The sequence below is a fragment of the Candida theae genome (assembly GCF_024610275.1).
Source record: "Candida theae strain CBS 12239 chromosome Unknown scaffold5, whole genome shotgun sequence".
NCBI classification, from domain to species: domain Eukaryota; kingdom Fungi; phylum Ascomycota; class Pichiomycetes; order Serinales; family Debaryomycetaceae; genus Lodderomyces; species Lodderomyces theae.
Window position 1 is genome coordinate 128,872 of NW_026261451.1, and position 18,662 is coordinate 147,533.

Sequence of the window (18,662 nt, forward strand, 5' to 3'; positions counted from 1 at the left end):
GGCCCCATTTATTTTTTTTTCTGTCTAGATGGGTTTGTTTGGCAGTATCACTCGAGAGAATAGAGGGAAAGAGACTATGGATGGAGAATAGTCACGGGTAGCAGCGTGGCTTGCTTTCACAACCATGTTTTTGATAATGCACTCTGAGATGATACAGAGATCAAAGCTAACCCATTCATGACGACACTATACGAATACGATTAAGAAGTGTTTATCAATAGCGGTAATTTCATCATGAAGAGACTTTTGGGAGGGTCGAATTTTAGGTTGAAGTTACATTGGTTATTTTGGTGCATTTACTTTAGCATGACTGACGTTTGTTTGATTTTTTTTTCACTTTTTTATTGCATATTGGTGGTGTATACCTTATTACCGGATTTAATAAGAATACATACCGTTTAAGTTTATTAGTTAGTGTATATTATGTTTAATGTAACGATATCAAATTAAAATACAAGGAAAAGTGTAGAAGCAGTGCACAAATAAATAAATACCCGGCTAGAATCTATATACAATACTTTCTATATCCATCACTTTCCCTCATACTCTTCTGGATTTGTATCCAATCGCTTTCCTTGTTTCCTGTACGAGCGACTACTTTCCAATTTACTTGCCATCATTTCTGTTGCCAAGAACCCATCATCAAATTCACTTTCACTAACACCAACCTTTTTTCTCCAAACCTTACGTTGTTGTTCCTTCTTAAATGTCTTTTTCTGGGTCTTGTACAAGGTGTCCAATTTGGATTTTACCTCATTTGAAATTGGCAGTCTCTTGGTGCTTGCCTTTTTATCCAATGCCCACAAATCACCCAATTGGACTTTTCTTGCATCATGATAAGCTTGTTTACCCAAGGATCGAGGAATTTGCCACGTTTCAATGTTCCCTTCACTAGAACAAACAGTCAATTTAACATTTTTCTTCAACTTGTCTGGTGTTCTAACAATTCTTGGCCAATTGTTGATGTCGTCTTTACCAACAGGTGAATTGTCGCTGTTACTATAATCACGGAGATTGTTGATTTGGGCAATGGATTTTTCAGTGTTGTTGCTTCGCTCAACAATCAAGTAGGAATAGGAACCATCTTCGGTATCCCTACCGCCTGGTCTACCTTTACCACCAAGTTTCTTCAACTCACTACGACGAAGTGTACCAATTCCATCAACGGAATTCTTGTCCCATTTCACCGCCAACTTCTTACCCTTTTTCAACTCCATTGTATAATCCGGTCTTTCCATAATTTTGGAAAACGAACAAAAGTTTAACCGATGCTTATGTGACGGAATTTTATAATACTTTGGATCACCCAATTGCAAAGGACACTTTCTATGATGTGGACATGGTGCAATCACCTTCAAGTGGTAATCAATTTTTTCTAAAGAAGAATCGCTCACAGCTGCTTCAACATCAAGCACATCAAAATTTGGATCGTCTTCTTCGTCAAACTTCATTTCTTCTTCGTTGAGCTTACCAAATTTAGAGTCCAATTCAGTTTCCAAGTTGATACCTTGTTCTCTAGCCTCTTCCAAGTCTAATTTCGCCAACATTTCCTTTTCAAACTCCACATCGTCCTCGTTAATCATCGTATCCTCCTTCTTCAAGTGTTGTGGTTTACCACTAGAGCCACTAACATAGGGACGCGGAATCTTGCCCAACTCGTGAGGAAAGTTCTCTGGACGTATCATCAACTGTCTTGCCCTTGCGATGGTTTCAAACCCAACCGAATTGCCTCGCTCAACAAGAACCAAATGCCCATTTGGGGCAAGCAAGTTTAAAATCATTCTCATTTTCTCATCAACATCATTGGGGAAATTGTACTCTCTAGTAAGAAGCGAATGATGCACAATGATCAAGTCGTAACTCTTTGTCACTGGCATACTATCTCTCAACTTGGTTCGAATTTGAATTCTTTTGGCATCGATTGGACCCACATATTCCTTTTCTTCATCGACTTGATGCTCACTGGGTTCGCCAGTACCTGAAAAATTCTCATTCACTTGCCTTGACAAGATTATCTTGGCCCTTTTCTTCATTTCATTATTCTTTCTTCCTACAATGTAAGCATCTTTTTCTTCAGGGACCCAGTCTGGTCCCATGATTTCGTTCAATGCCACAACCCCCGTTGCTGGTCCATACCCTATATCCAACACTCTCCTTGGATTAAATTGGTCATGGCCGACCCTGTGTCTCAACTCACCAAGTACCTGCTTAACATGACTATAATCTTGTAAAAAAAGACCAGCAATGTGAGCATTGCAATCAAGCTCGCTCAGTGGTGCTTGTTGTATCTGACTCTTTTGCAAATTCTGATACATCGAGACCACACGTTCTCTTAGTTTTGCCGGAATGGTGGTGCTCAAGATATTGTTTTGAATCGTTTTGGCAATCTCAGATGGTAGTGCGGTCACAGAATGATCTACTCTTCCTTGCAAAGTTCGGTTATCTAGTCTAGCTTCCAAAGCATTATTACCCTTGATTAATGATCCGTCTTCATTTCTAAAAGGAGATCGGTCTTCAAACTGCAGTGGACCGTCTTCTTCTCCCTCAAGATGACTAAGAACTTGTTCTTGTGATAAATAGTTTTTCAAAATCTCTGCTCTCGAACGATCCTCTGATTTGACAAATTCGTAATCGAGCCCTTGGCTAGCTCGTTTCGGCAGTTGACTATGCGGTAGAGTATGCTGCCTTCTTATAATGGTCGCTAGTGCACTTCTTGCCCGTGTGGCGCCTCTTCGACTTAGACTCATCGTGAATGGGTTGCAAGGACAAAATGAGATGAGAGAGGAATTTGCAAATCATATTTCTTTTAAAAAGCGAGCAAAGCAAAGCAAAGCAAAGAAAAAAAGTCAGAGTTGAAAATTTATCTTACTATCCAATCAACAAAGTAATGATAAGATCAGTTTCGCTAGGCGTCTCTGTTTTAGCTACGGGAATGGCTGTATCCAAGTCATCAATCATCAAAAATGATTCATCATCAAGCAGAAAATTCTATGAGGACGACGCAGAGGTTGTCCCACTCCCTGGAACTATAGTCCCCGCGCCAGCCTCCGAGGTCAAGACATTGGGAGAAAACAGACTTGTTGATGGCATATCGGTACGATCCACCGATTCAACAGAGAACTTTTTCAAAAACGCTAGAGAGTTTACTTCAGCTAGGGCCTCTGACTTATCCAACTGGGTCAACAAGAACTACACAAAATTCAATGACACGGAAAGGCTCATTACGTCAACGGTGAGTGACTTACATCACAAGAAGGAGGATCTTTTGCCAAATGGTATATACGTCATAGTTGCAGCTTTGGCAGGAACAATTGCCGCTAGACCTCGTGGAGTGATTGCCAAACTCACATTTCCTGTGATAACCGGCTTGGCAGCTTTCAAGTACTTTTTACCAGTTACATTTGACAACACGCGGGAGTTTACATGGAGATTGGAGCAAAAGAATGTTCCCCAAGTTGCACAACAACAAGCCAATGCTTACCAAAATGTTGTTGGATTGGCCAGATCTATCGAAGAAGGTGCTGAACGCAATGTCAGACGTGCAGAAAGTGGAGCCCATTCTTTGAAAAAGTCCATTGCCAACATCACTGGACTCAATTTGGATGAAGAGGTTTCGAAGAAGAAGTAGACACATGTAAAACTGTATAACAAAGTTTCACTATTTCTTCAAAAGTACACGACCGCAGTCTCTTTTTCCTTTAATTTATTTATTTTTTTAGTTTTAGTTTTAGTTTTGGCTGCGAATGATTTTACTTGTGTCAAGCATAACCAAGAGTGTGCTAGTCACTATCCACCATCAAGAGCACAGCATTTTCAACAGCGCATCCCTTACAATAAGAAAGAGCATTGCAATGGATGAAAAACGGCCAGGAACTGCACTTCATCGCGTTTTGGAGAAAGTGGTGTCCATGTCCGGGTTTGGTGCATCAGCAAGTACACAACTGCACAATGACAGCACCGTTACCGATGAGCATACATCAAAGTTATCAAGATCGTCTTCACACAAGATCCATCAGAAATTGAGCAAGCTCATTAAGACAAAAGTAAGGGCCAAGAAGTTAGAGCAAGAGATTCTAAGTGATGCCAATGTGTGGTCCGATTCGATTCCCACACAAGAGTGTTCCCTGATCATTAAAGATTTCAACTTCATTTTCTCTGCCCAGACAAACGCTAGTGCCCAATTGAATGAAAAGTTGGAGAAGATAAAGCTAAGTTTGTCGTTTGTTAACGAGCGTGAGAAGAAACAAAAGGAGTTACTCTTTTCCAAGATCAAGTTGGAGAAGCAGTTGAAGGAAAACAAAGCACGGGTTGGTCCTAAAGCATCATCAACTGTTTTGATTATCGAAAAGTTGGAAGAGGTGGATTGTAGTTTGCAAGTGGTTGAACAACAATTTGTGCGGTCAATAGCCAACGATTTGAAGGAGAGCATCATTGATTATGTTTGCACATTACACTCAACGTCACGTAAATTGAACGAAGTTTGCGAGGATTTTATGGAGTGTGTGAATTCATTGGAACAAAATCATTGCATGAATGGGTTGGGGTTGGAGCAGGGTGGGGAAACAAATGGCATAAATCAGAATCACATTTTGAGGGACAGTGACCTCGGTCGCACATCACCAACAAGATTATCGAGATTGGCATTGAAGAGAAAATCACCTCAAGTCCACCAGATCTATACTGACAATGACCAGATCAAGATGAAAAATTACGATATACCAACACCCCAATCTTCTTGTGCTGAGTGTAAAAAAAACCCTTGCATACACGTTGATCAAGAAAATGGCACTCAACAATTAAAGCCAAATCCGCAATCACTCCCTTCTCAAGAACAAAACTCTGGTGTTAGGCGCACATTTTCCAAGATCTACCCATTGCAGTCACAAAGTTCACAATACGGAGATGAGTTTCGCCAGGATCCCCTCAGAGGCAATTCGATTCTTGATGATCATTGGAGTTGAGGGAAATGCCAACGCCTACATTAAATCCTGCATCATTTCGTTAATTTATATACATGTTTTTATGCTATCTCTCTTTACTCGTTTGAAACATTTCCGTTCTTGAAAAGCTTCTTTCCAACTTCATACGAAGAAATCATGATGGCACACGCAGGAGCTATCTTCATCACTCTTGGACCGAAACCCGAATACAACGCTCCAACACCTTCATTCTTGTAAATGTTTGCCAAAAACTTGAACATATTTGGCTTGTGCTTGTGCTTGTGTTTGATGTCACCTTCATCCATGGTTATTTGTAGCCTTGTTTTTCCGACATCAAAGGGGTTGGTGAAGAAGGCAGCAATCGCACCGGATATAGATCCCGACAAGAACGATGTCGTAAACACTTTCCAATCATCGGCACCTCCACTAGTGGTGTTGTTGAAATCCGTCTTTAAAGCACGGGCAATTTGCTTTTTGCACACCTCATACGACGACCAATAGATTCCGGAAAAGGGAACATCTCTCCAGAGGGTAATTTGTAAACCTTTAAACAATGTAAACACTCCATTCTTTTTCACCAACGCCATTGAATCTCTCAAGAGATGACTCAATACATGGGACGAGTTTCTAGAATCGCTTGGAATCGATTGCAATTGCGTCTTGATCAACTCAGCCGGGGCGACAAATGTTGCAGACATCATACGCGCTAATGCACCACAAAGCAATGGATTGAATGACGAGTTCCCAAATGGCGAATGATCACGGATATATTCGTATCCGGTAAAGTAGATGATATTTGATGGTATCGCCATCAACAAAGTTAGCGACAACCCACGCCATAGGGTTGCAATTCCTTCGTGCTTGGTGATCGTGGAAAATCCTTGAAAGGTCGATGTTATACGCGTACACTGCTCTGCTCCCGGACTGCAGTACTTGTTGTGTATCCAAAATAGTTCGGGTGAATTAGCAAGAGCTGCCGCTTCGTGTTTCGGTAATTGTTTCATGAAATGCTCAGGGTAATGCACTTGACAACAAGGTTCATTCTGCGGTAGAATTTCTTGCTGTTGGATCCTGATTCGTATTACGTCGAATGGCGTCACCACCAATGAAGTAATTAGACTCCCGGAACAAGCACTGATCATTCTCTGGGACACTGAGATATTCTCGTCCGTGACGACCTTCTGCTCTTTCCCATTTCTATGGGTTGGCATTTTGTCTTTATTGTCACCAAAGGACAACTCGTTGTCTTCTATTCCTCCTGCTAACTCAGATGATAGTGACATTTGAAAACTGTGTTGCCGAACGTATGAGGCTGCCAAGCAAGAGTGTTTCTCTCAACAGTGAATACTAGATATTTTCGTTGATCAGTGAAACGTTGACGTTGTACTGTGTCTTTAAGTGTCGTTTCTCTTGAATGCAAAATGTGACTCTTCGCAAATTGCATTGCTCGGTAGATTTTACCCGATTCGCACACTCACACTCAAATAATTTCTCTTTTCTCTTTTTTTTCTTTTTTGTTTTTTTTTTTTTTTTTTTCTTTCGCTGCTTCCCTTCGCCCACTAGGATGGTCTCACAACACTGAAAGGTTCTGCGACTGCGGTTTACTAATAAAGCGTTTTCAAGTCTACAGAATAGAGAGCCTCTCCACCACACCAAAAAAAATTCAATACTCACTAACTACATCTGTACAAGTATATATGTTTATGTTAGCATCCTGCGTGTAGTTTGTAGCAAGCATCATCCTATGCGGGTGGAATGTCACACTTGAAAGATAATTGATACCTCGATTTGTTGTCAAGTACTTTTCATGAGAAGGATTTTTCAAAGTTGTCAAATCTTCACCGGATGTTGACCAAATGTTTACCGATTTGGAGCCTGTTGCTAAAACGGGTGCATGTTCATGAACATCAATGCTACGGATTTGGTTACCGGGTGTATTGTAGGTCAATATTGGATCGTTTAGTCTTATATCCCACAAGTTGACAAACCCATCAGATGAACCGCTGATCAATTCCCTGTAACCCCCTCTTTGCATTTGAATATTTTTTATAGAACCTTGTCCAACGTTGCGGAATGGTTGCCCGTTTGGTTGTCTTGACTGCTTCCACATTCGTACCATCGACTCTCTCGCATCAAGCCTTTGGTCGTACACTCTGATGCTACCGTCGTCGAATCCTGCAACAAAGATGTTACCCGCGACTTGGTCAGAGGTCAAGCTAGTGATCGATGACGAGGACCTGGCAGGTATATCCAGTAGACACAATTCACGTGGCGCGTCCCAAATACGAATAACTTTAACGTCACCACTTACCAAGAGCGAACCTCTCGATTGTTGCCACTCCGAAACAAGACCCGAGCTTTTTGCAGTAAGGAGCAAGTCTGTTAGCGCTCTCCAGCCTGTGACCAACTCTATCTTGTTGGTATATACATCGTTGTCGTTCTCTTCAAAGAAGCCATGCTTTTGATTAATCTTGTTGCCTTTGTATGGATCATATTCGTCATCCTCATCGTCACCGCCGTCAATACTTTCATCATTGTGAAAGTTTTTATAAATCTTCACCACTCCATCAGACGAGCCGGTGTATAACAAAGGCTGATCATCTTCATTCAAAAATTTCAAATCCGTAATTTTGGTTCCAAAGGGGTTCCCGTTAGAAAACTTCTTAACAATCTTACCACGACCCCAATCCCAAACTGTCACATTATCCTTTTCATCGCTTGCAACCAAAATCTTTTCAAATTGCGTGAACTTGACACATTTGGGTTGCGACACGTTGTTCAACACTCTGACGTTTGTACTCCAATCCCCACGTAATGCCATCTCCTTCTGTGGCTGAGTTTCTTGAATTATCTGTTCATTCCGATTCCTGCGCCACAATCTCTTGACATACTCTCTGGAACCCGGCTCGTCAGCCTCATTTTTGGACATTTGCGGTTCTTGAAAGTACTCACAACTGTATTCAAAGAAATCTGACTCCGCTGGAAGTTCGGGTAGTTCTGTCAAATCCCGAGGTTTGTAAAATGCCGATTTAGGCTTATATTCGCCTCCATATCGACTAGGAGTTGGACCTGAAGCCAATATACGACTGAATCCTTTCATGTCCGACTCTTCGTTTAGATGCAAGCTTTTCAACAATTTTGACATGGACATATTTTTAATTTTCGATGTAATGGATTCATTGTTAGATCTAGTGTCTGGCAAGTGATGTTCTTTTGCTGAAACGGCTCTTGTTTTCAAAGAAGAGCCATCTATGAGTAAGCTATTCTTTCGATTAACCATTGATGCACTTGACACTTGTCTTTTCTCACCCACAGTACCCACAGTGGGCTTACTCAAAATAGGCGTGCCGGATATAAAAGCTTCACTTATATTGAGGGTGGATTTACTCAACAAGTACCCTTGCATTTCCGTAACCAACTGACCCAACTCACTATTATTCAAATGCACCATGACAAAATCAATCACAACTTCAGCTAAATTCTTCACCTCGCAGTGTGGGTCTTCTGACAATATCAAAAGCGCTTTCCAGATCGAGCTGAATATAGAGCCATATGCCGGGGAACGTTTTCTAAAATCATTCAAGTTGTTCGGGTTATCAATAAGTACAATTTCCTCCTCCAATTGATTGAATGCAACCACCAAAAAGAACTTGGAGTATGCTTTGATGAACTTGTTGATGAAAAACACCAATTCTTTCCGCACAATCGGAGAACCATCACCCAAGAGGCCCAATACAACGTTAGCTAATTTCAAATCTTGCTGTCTCATTTCGTCTTTCCTGGTCTCGGAAGTCGAACTGTACTGTGATGGCTTTTGTTGTGTACTTTGAGGTTGCCCAAATGGTGGAGGAGCAGGATCAGAAAGAAAGTTGGTCATAGCAAGCACAATAGATGTACGGACTTCGGGGATAGGGTCATTTATAAGTAACAGCAATTGATTTATATGACCATCCTTGTACGCCACCCACTTCCCGTCCGGGTACTTGTTCCACAATTGAGAAAGTAACAAGCTGCACCATTGTCTTAACAACGGATTTTCGCTTGTTTGGATGAAGCGTATGCAGTTGGTGACAACTTCACTGGAGAAACAAAGTCTCTGGCCATTCTTGAAGTCCTTTATGAAAAGTGTTAAAATAAATGCACTCATTGCTTTATGATCGTCGTTAATTAACATCGCGGCACTCGAGGCAGAGCCTCCGGATCCGTGAGTACCACCTACCTGGTTTGGTGGTGAAGAATTCAAGATCAAATAAAAATAATTATAGCCCTTGTCTTTGCACAACTCCTGCTGAGTACCCTTGTAGTCGATAGCCATTATCCTCGCCCATATGAATATCAATACTGGTTTCAATTCCTGAGCAGGACTTTGCAAAAGTTTCAACACATACGGGAAAATGCCAATGGATAAAGATAGATAAACTCCCCATGGACCCAAATCAAGGAACTTTGAAAGTAAGATTAATGCCCTCAATCGGTGGACTTGAGATAGCAATACTTGCAATACTATTGGAAGCTGTTCGGGCGCTTCTTTTGTCGACGGACCTGCGTACTTTAGCCATATTTCAAAAGCAGTCAATTGCTGCTCAAAAAAAGTTGAATGCTGGTAATTTCCTAAGCTTTGTGTTGTGGGCACGATTGATGAAGATCCATTTGCATGAGGTACCAGGTGCGAGCTGCTGCTCCCATTAGCAGCTGCCAGGCCATTTGCTATCAATAGTTGGGACTGGCTAGCATTTTGACTCACAGGCTCCTCGGTTCCCGTTTTCAACAATTGCGAAAGTACCTGATCAATAGCCAAGTCCCAAGAGTCCCACATTGGATGATATTTCACCGAGTCTGGCAATGGTGGGTCACTTATTGGATTGCAGTTCAAATGGGGCATTATTCTCTTTGCTAGTAAGAAGTTTCTGAATAGTGCAGCCACCATCAAGTCCTGTCGAAAGAGTCGTTTGAAAATTGGTCTTGAAAGGGAGGTCCACGCGATTGTATCAGTTATTGCAGTGAATATCCAGTTGAGCTCTCCTAGTGGAGTTCTTCGATCTGTCAACTTTCCTGGAACAATGACATTTCCAATTTGATTCTTGGGTAGCGAATCATAGTAGCTTTTCTTAAGCGAGCTTTGCATGATAAACCACTTTATACTGATATCAATAGGACATGTTAAACAACAAGTGAATAAATCGGCAGGAAGGTCAGGACTCATAGGCAATAGTTCATTACTTTTACACGCAGCTAACTGAATGCAGTCAAGATAAGCTGACGTTGACGAGGGTGCACTGGCATCGTGATTACCTTCATTATCATCATCGATTCGCTTTTGTACAAATTTTTTAAAGTTGTGGACGATATTTCCAGCACTATTGCAGTCATACACAAAAATAACGGGAGCTCCTAGCCAGGTTTGCAAGTCATAAAGTGATATAGGGATATATTGAGTATACCCACGATTGAAAACCCAAATTTCTCCACTGGTGGTTGGTTGTGGTACACCGTGGCCATTGTAATGAAAGAGGATCCTCTCGTCTTTAGCATTGCGTCTCAATGTATTGCAAAATCTCTTTACATCTTCCACACAAGGGTCTAATGATTGTTTGTATCTAGTTCGTAGGGAAAGTGTTTCGTATTGTGTTTGCAAGTTCTTACCAATATTTTCAATTGCTTTCTTGGTGTCGGTGAAAGTAGTTGGGTCACACCACGCTTCGAGTTTAGCACATGGATAAGTCTTCATGACATCCGGAGGGTCGACACCTAAATTGAGACACATCACCAACACGGCACTGATGGTCTTTTGCCTTTCTTTCATGATTTTCCAGTCGTGGATAGGTTGAAAGTTTTTAAAATGCTTGGGGTTGTTTTTCATCTCCTTAGTGAGAGGGTTCCCCGTGGTACTGTGCCTTTTGTCATCAAAATAGATGTAAAAGGTGTTGGCGAGGGTGTTTAAGAAGTTTTCTGAATTGTAATCTTCACCGAACCCATGTCTCATCTTGTCAGTCATGTCTGCTGTTCGTCGAGTGCTCTCATGGTCGAGGACCTGCTGAGAGCCCGGTGAATCTCTTGCTGTCATTATTGGCTGGTGCAAGTTAACAAGAGTCACTTTGAGAGCTGTGTCAATGTGTGCGAGATGAAAAGAGGGCTCTGACTTTCACATACGAGAGGTTTTAATCGAGATCTAATCTGCGCTACCACCTAGTCGAACACCGCAAATGAATGTATGCTCCTACATAAAGGAATGAGTCAGTAAAAGCAAACTGTCAATGTCCTCTTGTCTTGTCTATATGTGATCTCTCACGGGGTTTTGCCCAATTTCTTGGTGTCTCGATATAAAGCATTTTCAAAAAGAGCAGCACTGTTAATTCACTGGATATACACCACTTGAAAACATTAGGATTTCGAGCAGGAATGAATATGAGTTCAAGGAAAATAATACAATTTACCTAGGGTTCTGGTGGCTTACTCAATCTTTTATCGTTTCAGCAATTGGTTTCTTCACTTGAAAGTGTACAAAAGAACATAACCAAAAAAAACATATAAAAAAGATTTACGAGGAGTTCCGAAATTGTCACACTATAAATAGCTCAAGAGAATCCCAAATTTTTATGAAAAAGAAGAAAGGGAACCTACTTCAATCATTCAATGAATACTCCTTTCTTGCTAGGAGATTTCTATTGTCTTTGTTCACGGTTTGTGGTTCCAAGTCTTAGTCTTGGTGTTTAAGGAGCCTGTTTTTGGATGCTTTGCATCAGTTTGCTTTGTTCAAAGGCAAACAATCATTTCACGAGCTATACCACTTTCACTGCTTGAATATTACATTTGAATGATTTGAAGTTTGCAACACATGCTAGAGATGTATGTTTTGTTCTCTGTCCTTACTGGCTGCTTTTTTTTTGCTTTCAAATTCGAACGCCGTTAACTCTGGGATTGTGCATGTTTGCCCATGAACCTGTGGTAAATAGGATGAAAATTTTGAATAATTGATGGGGAATGTTTAAATTTATGTTGTTATTGGTCTGCTTGAATGAAGTACGTATTAAGTCTTGGTGGGTAATTGAGTAGACTTTAATTAAAAGTATACTTGTTGAATGATCCAGTTTATAATGTAGAAGTGTAGAGATACTTGTATGGTGGTTTGAAGCTAGAAGCAAGAATGAAATACTACTGTTTACGATCTATTATTGTGTAGTTGTATTTTCAAACTCTTGTTGTTGTTAAGAATGGATTGGTCAGATGTATTATGTTCAACCCACAAGTACACAACAATCAATGTAGACACATGTAGATACATGTAGATACATGTAGATACATTTATGGTATATGGTATATACCCTAGCACATTGTTGTGTATATACAAACTATTCTTTTATAGATAAAGAAAACCATTTTTAGTTTTTGTGTAAGATTCTGTTGCTCCTCCCTCATTGATGTTTCCTTCTCTCTTTTATCTAATCTCCTACTTTTCTCCCTTCCTCCTTCTTTTTTTCCTTATTCTTCTCCTCTTACTCTGTAACCACAAGCTACAACCAGCGTCTATCATATACACACACACACACACACACACACACACACACACATTTAGCCCTTTAAATCGATTGCAACGAAAGAAAGGGTGTGTCTGAATTGACCCACACAGCACAGAGGGTTTACGGAAATACGCTACCTCATATTCATTACTTTATCTGCTTTTGCCTCCCAAGATGCTTACAAATGAACGAATCTTAGTGTTACAAGACGGAGAGGAAGCTCATGTCAAAAGAGTTTCTAGTAGAGGCGGAGACCGTGTGGCAACTATCACCAACTTGTTTTTCAAGAACAAGCACTTATCTAAGCAACACGCCACAGTAAGGTACGACAAAAATGACGGATACACTATTGAAGATACCAACTCCACCTTTGGAACCATCATCAATGACTCCGTAATCAAACACAACGTGAGACATCAGTTGAAGAACAAGGATACTTTGGGATTTATCTTATCCAAACCTTCATCAAAAATCAAGGAGGTGTTCAAAGCATTTGATTCTGATTGGGAACACAAAAGTATTCCCCTTGCTGAATTTGACCTGCCAAAAGTTAGTATGCAGTTTGAAGTTGTCATAAACAACTCGGTGCTCAAATTGGTTCCGAGTAGCTCAGAAGAGACTGGCCGTGGTAGTGACTTTACAATCGAAGATTCAGTAACAAATATTTCAACCTTTGACAATACCGAATCCGCAGTGAATGATGCTGAGTCAGGAGAAAAAAGTGACGATGAGGATTGTAACGAAGCACAAGAGAAGAAGAAGAAGACGAAGAAATTAGCCTCGATCGTCATTGACCTTGATAAGGAGAATGAAAGTGACAAACTATTAACCAAGGATGAAGATGAGCCTTTGCCAACGTTTCAGGAATCTTCATTGAGTGAACCAACTGAGGGCAGCAAGGAAGAAAATGCCTTGCAGACAATGGAGAATCAAAATGGGTCGTATCACTGCCAAAACAAAGATGATACTTTGAAAAAGGATAATTTGAGAGAAGGCAGTAAAGAATACATCAGTTTGGTTTCAAATGATGACGATGCCCTCGAAGAAGACGGACCGCCGAGCGAATCAGATATTGTCTATGAAGGTAGCGATGTAGAGAGTGAATATTCAGAAAAGGACAACCATGACAAGAGAGAAGGGGTCGCTAACACAGACAATACAATGCCAGACGACAAGCATGTAATGGTTGATTCAGCATTGCGTCACTCGGACAATTTGGTTTCAAAGAGCCCTTCATCAATTGAAGTTTCGGACAAGGAACATGACCCTTACGATTTAGCCCATTTTGTTGATCATGATGATGTTGAATGCGACGAGAGTGATGGCAATAGCTCTGATGCTGATGTAGTTGATGGAGTTGGAAAGTCAGGTTGTGACTTTGATGACGCTATTTCTCAAAGTGATTCGAACCATTCGCATTGGAGCTCAGATTGGGAGGAGAATAGCCAATCATTGGATTTTGACTTGCAGGTGATTGATCTGGAGGAAGAGTCCATTTGCGTCTGTTCAGATCTAGAGGGTTGCTATTGTGGCAAGAAGCAGTGGTTGAATTTGGGAATTTGTGATAAAGATAAGGTTGGCCACCTGGACGGACGTTCAAGTACAAGTTTGAAGTATGCTGAGTGTAATTGTGACACTTGCGACTATTTGGAGAAGAGTGGGGTTGATTTTGTAAATCTTTGTGTATGTTCCGATCCAGAAGATTGTTATTGCGACAAGCCACAATTGGACCCCTTGGTAATGAAGAAAGCGCGGGAATATGCAGAACGTGTTGCTGCAGGATCTGAATATGGTGATAAGAGCAAAGACAGAGCTGTGGTTGCGAATGGCTTGTTTACAAAAGCCGAAGTTGCTTCTTCCAGTCGCAAACGGAATGAAGTGTTGACAAAAGAGGGTTTGCCAAGCAGTAGGAAGAGATCACACGATGAAATGAGCGAAGGAGAAGAAGAAGATAACCCCGGAAGTGGATCGAGCAATGGTAATGAAGACAAGGTTGCAATGCCACCTCGCAAGAGATCAGCCAGTGAAAACTCAAAATTGAAGGGCATTGTTAAAGAAGTGGCAAAGGGATTGTTTTACGTCGGTGCTACAATCACAGCACTCGGTATTTACGGTGCAACCTTGGAGGAGGAATAGGAATGCATTGGTTTATTGCGAAGCTATATTTTTCATTATTTTTTTTTATAGGTAGGCTTTAAGTTTGTTTTGACCTGGTGTCAAGATATTTTTTTGTGGGTTATTGGTTGCGGGCCTTTTTATTTTATTTTATTTTATTTTGTTTTATTTTGTTTTTGGTGTCGGTTAATCTATATGCGTCTTAGGGTAGTTTTAGTTTGTATTCAAAGTGTTTTTACGAGTGTGTCAATTCTCTAACGACTATGTAACGTATTCACTTGCCCCCGATAGATATGTTAGGGCATACATAGCCGTGAAACAACAACACACCATTGAATCACTTTGCCGTTTTTTTCTTATAAACTCTTTTCTTTTTGGGTTCTGGTCCACCGGACTGCTGCGCGGACGCTGCGGCGGTGTTTACCAGTTGAGAATTGTGCATAGGCGGTACTCCGGTCTGTGGTAACTGATTCATGTACTGCTGTTGTTGTTGGGGTAGCATCATGTTGTTGTTAAACTGCCCATTCAAGTTTGGGCTCCCGCTTCCACCAACACTTGTACCAGCTGCTACTTGTTGCTGCTGCTGTTGCTGTTGCTGTTGCTGTAGTTGCTTTTGCTTTTGATAAAGCTGGAACTGCTTCAACCTTTGAAAGTACACGGGAAACTTTTGCAACAATTGCTGCTGCAAAACTTTAACTTGCTGCATTGCCTGTTGTTTATGTTGGGGAGTCAATTGTTGGCCATTTGGAGCAACTCCCCGCTGACTCATAATTGCCAACGCATTCATCTTCAGCTGAATTTGTTTATACACTTGTTGTTCCTCCGGAGTCAACGAGCTTTGGAAAATTTGTTGATGTTGCTGTTGCTGCAATGATGGCTGTTGTGGCGCATGTTGTAATTGTGGCGGAGGCGGTCCCTGTATCCCTTGACTTGCACCAGAAGCATGAGGAAAGGATGCGTTCGGTAATGGGCCCTGACCCATGTGTGGAGTGTTCATTGGCATTTGCTGGGGAGTAGGGACTTGGTTGATATTTGGCTGTTGTGGCACATTGGGGTTTCCCATTAGAGGTGTATTATTCATTGACAGCACTTGCGAATTGGAACTTGATGGTGGAAATGGAATTTGAGAGCCCGGTGGACCATGAGGAACGGCATGATTGGCAGCATTTGCACCAGCCACTTGATTCTGTATCGTATCCTTTCTAGCTCGTTTACCGGCTGGAGGCAACTTAGATTGTTGCCGCTTGTTACCAATTTGAGCATCCATAGGAGGCTGATTTGAGTTGTTTGCTGATGGAAATGGTGACTCAATAGGGGCAGGACCTGAGCCAGGGATTGCACCAGACTGCGCTAACATCTCACTTTGTACTGAATTCGCTTGTGCCTGTATTTTGGCTTCTTGTTGGTTCTTTTCAATCTCCCTTTTCTTCCGTATTTCTTCAATCAATCTCAACCGCATAAACTGACCAGAAGTCCTAACCGGGTTCAGAGAAATGGCAACAGTTGTAGGAATCGCCGATGAGCTAGAGGTTTTGTCATTTCTCTTCCCCTTGGAATCAGCCGCAACAGAGTTTTCTTTGCTGTTGGATTTAGTAGGCGGGGCTGTAATGGACAGTGTGGATGCGGCGCTTGGCATTGCAGGGGGCACAACAACCAATTTCTTATCCTGCGTGTGTTCGAACCGCCTGCTACTATTGGACAACAACAACATTAATTCCTCGTACTCGGAAGATTTGTGCAACACCATTTCGTCTTGGTGAACCTTGCGGACTGGAGCGTCGACACCCGCTCTGTGAGAGATTTCTGCCTTTCCTTCTTCCTCATCAAAATCAGGCTTCAAGTAATCGTAATGGTAAGGATTGGTCTTCACAGAGAGATCCAAGTCTCTATTAGTCAAGGCCAAAATTTCGGATTCCATTTGCAATGATAAGGTATCGGTGAATTTCGTCAATGCAGAATCTGTATGGTACAACAAATCATAGTAGAGTGATAGTGGAGTTGGCCTGAGTAGTACCCTGTACGTTCTTGGTTTCGACACAATAATCGGTGCAGGTTTTGCATCCTTTGAAGGCGACGCATTTGCTTTGAAACTCGATGTCTCAACCATGTTTCGATGGTCATACACTTGCAAAATGAGACAACCATCATAAGACTTGATCGAGAAATCCTTCAACAACTCACTCAACTCCACTGGAATCTCCTCCTTCAACACATGGTCCATAAAGCTTTTGATCATGGGTGAATTTTTGGGTATGATTTGAGAATCCTGGGAATTGTTGAATCGGTAGTGATTGTCAAAAATATGTAAGCTTAACGACGCAGGATATTTTGCATACTTTCGTAGTATTTCTTCCGTAGTCGAGGCAAAATGATAGTTTCGAAGATTTACCCTTTGCTTTAGCTGCAGTTGTTGCAGTTGTTGCAGTTGTTGCAGTTGTTGTTGATGTTGTTTCTCTTGTAAGACTTGGTTCTTGGGAGGTACACTCAGCACTGCCTGCGGAGTTTGGCTCGAATTGAAAGACCCTCTGTTGGCTGCTATGGTCGAGCCTACACTGTTAGAGATTTCAAAATTGGTCATATTACTTGATTAAGCATTAACTGACACGATCCAAAGTTTAGTTTATGCTCCACAATGTCCTCAATGGCTATTGTGTCTTGCAAGGTTTTATTTTTTTTTTTGTTTTTCTTTTTTTTTTTTCTTGTGCTTGAAAAATAAGAATGACACGTGATGCAGGTTAAGCACAGTACTGCTTTCAAATACCTCCTCCACATGTTGAAGACTACGCTGTTTGTTTGTATTCAAAAGTACAGCTAGATTACGGATAATGTTTCTGGGACTATTTCATAGTTGAAGGTAACTGCTGGCGCTTCCTCCCTTCTAATTTATTAAACTAGATACCTTATCGTGTTATATAATGAGTCTCTCTCCTCCTCATTAAACAACCACAAACCATATATCTCTCCAACAAGGCTTCGAACAATAATTAGATTATCATTTAGCTCTACTTCCATTCCAGATTCAGGTAAAATTCCCAAGGAGAAGCATTCGGGGTTGGAACGATTCAATATTATGATGCCGTACTTGAACTCTTGTTGCGGTGGAGATTCAGAAGGTTTCTCTATCTCGGATTCGTTTTTAGCGCTTCTTTCATACAATGCCAAAGCACCTTGGTAATCTGTTTTGACCCACTCTTCGGACTCCTCGTTGAATTTGTAAAGCACACAGTGAGATGTATGACATACCAATTGGCTTATTGCGGGATCGTAGCGGCTGATTACATTGAAATTGAGCGCACTGGTATATAGTTTAAGTGCATCATCTCTGGTTATCTGGTCTTGGCCCAGATGATTATCAATGGTAGCCATCTCTTGTTGACTCGGTATAGCGTGCAATTAATCTCTTCAGAAGAGAAAATTCTCTCAATTAGGTAAAAAATGTGGCTCTTTCGACGCATCAAAAGAGGGAACTTTTCGCCACAGCAATCATTTTAAGTATCGCTGCCTTCTTTTAATTGCACATCTACAACTACAGACTAATATCATGCAACACCTCTTCAGGCCCGTTATTAGACAATCTCCTTTCCATTTAAGGCAATCTTATAGATTTTATGCAGCAGTTGGTGACTCAATTCCAAGCACAAGCGTTTTTGAAGGCTCGCCTGGAAATGACGTCGATTTGGCTCAAGAAACTGGGAAAGGTAAATCTTTACTTGTTGGGGTTCCAGGTGCATTTAGTCCTGGGTGTTCACAGAAGCATATTCCTGGCTATATTGAGAACGCAAATAAGTTCAAGAGCAAGGGCATTGACAACATTTTTGTATTAGCTGTCAATGATCCATTTGTCACTAAAGCTTGGGGAGAGGGATTATTGAAAAATGGTGCCCAAGTCCGTTTTTTGGCAGACAGCACTGGGGATTTTACTAGAGGGCTTGACTTGTTGTTTGATGCTAGCAAAGTGTTTGGTAACGAGAGATCAAAGAGATACGCTTTATTGGTCGAAGATGGTAAAATCAAGCAAACTTTTGTTGAACCAGACAACACCTCAGTTGATGTGTCAGATGCCACCAAGGTGTTATCAAGTATTTAGAAT

The 18,662-nt window shown here is 41.2% G+C and overlaps 8 protein-coding genes across 8 annotated transcripts; 4 read left to right on the forward strand and 4 right to left on the reverse strand. All coding sequences in view use genetic code 12, as the record gives it.

Annotated features, from left to right (window-relative positions):
* Positions 1-530: 530 nt before the first annotated feature.
* On the reverse strand, positions 531-2,747 carry RSM22 (mitochondrial 37S ribosomal protein RSM22; the record flags this gene model as incomplete). Its single annotated transcript, XM_051753253.1, has 1 exon — positions 531-2,747. One exon carries the CDS (start codon positions 2,745-2,747, stop codon positions 531-533), a length of 2,217 nt encoding a protein of 738 aa, XP_051607661.1.
* Positions 2,748-2,887: 140 nt separating this feature from the next.
* Positions 2,888-3,628, forward strand: KGF57_003798 (uncharacterized protein; the record flags this gene model as incomplete). The annotated part of the gene is made up of 1 exon (XM_051753256.1): positions 2,888-3,628. The coding sequence occupies one exon, from the start codon at positions 2,888-2,890 to the stop codon at positions 3,626-3,628; it is 741 nt and encodes a 246-aa protein (XP_051607662.1).
* A 223-nt stretch (positions 3,629-3,851) lies between these two features.
* KGF57_003799 (uncharacterized protein) lies at positions 3,852-4,961 on the forward strand (the record flags this gene model as incomplete). Its single annotated transcript, XM_051753257.1, has 1 exon — positions 3,852-4,961. The coding sequence occupies one exon, from the start codon at positions 3,852-3,854 to the stop codon at positions 4,959-4,961; it is 1,110 nt and encodes a 369-aa protein (XP_051607663.1).
* A 74-nt stretch (positions 4,962-5,035) lies between these two features.
* Positions 5,036-6,223, reverse strand: MTM1 (Mtm1p; the record flags this gene model as incomplete). The annotated part of the gene is made up of 1 exon (XM_051753258.1): positions 5,036-6,223. The coding sequence occupies one exon, from the start codon at positions 6,221-6,223 to the stop codon at positions 5,036-5,038; it is 1,188 nt and encodes a 395-aa protein (XP_051607664.1).
* A 380-nt stretch (positions 6,224-6,603) lies between these two features.
* On the reverse strand, positions 6,604-11,004 carry KOG1 (ubiquitin-binding TORC1 subunit; the record flags this gene model as incomplete). Its single annotated transcript, XM_051753259.1, has 1 exon — positions 6,604-11,004. The coding sequence occupies one exon, from the start codon at positions 11,002-11,004 to the stop codon at positions 6,604-6,606; it is 4,401 nt and encodes a 1,466-aa protein (XP_051607665.1).
* Positions 11,005-12,631: 1,627 nt separating this feature from the next.
* Positions 12,632-14,593, forward strand: KGF57_003802 (uncharacterized protein; the record flags this gene model as incomplete). Its single annotated transcript, XM_051753260.1, has 1 exon — positions 12,632-14,593. One exon carries the CDS (start codon positions 12,632-12,634, stop codon positions 14,591-14,593), a length of 1,962 nt encoding a protein of 653 aa, XP_051607666.1.
* A 316-nt stretch (positions 14,594-14,909) lies between these two features.
* KGF57_003803 (SPT20) lies at positions 14,910-17,938 on the reverse strand (the record flags this gene model as incomplete). Its single annotated transcript, XM_051753261.1, has 2 exons — positions 14,910-17,107; positions 17,524-17,938. The coding sequence occupies 2 exons, from the start codon at positions 17,936-17,938 to the stop codon at positions 14,910-14,912; spliced, it is 2,613 nt and encodes an 870-aa protein (XP_051607667.1).
* Positions 17,939-18,113: 175 nt separating this feature from the next.
* Positions 18,114-18,659, forward strand: TRP99 (Trp99p; the record flags this gene model as incomplete). The annotated part of the gene is made up of 1 exon (XM_051753262.1): positions 18,114-18,659. The coding sequence occupies one exon, from the start codon at positions 18,114-18,116 to the stop codon at positions 18,657-18,659; it is 546 nt and encodes a 181-aa protein (XP_051607668.1).
* Positions 18,660-18,662: the final 3 nt, after the last annotated feature.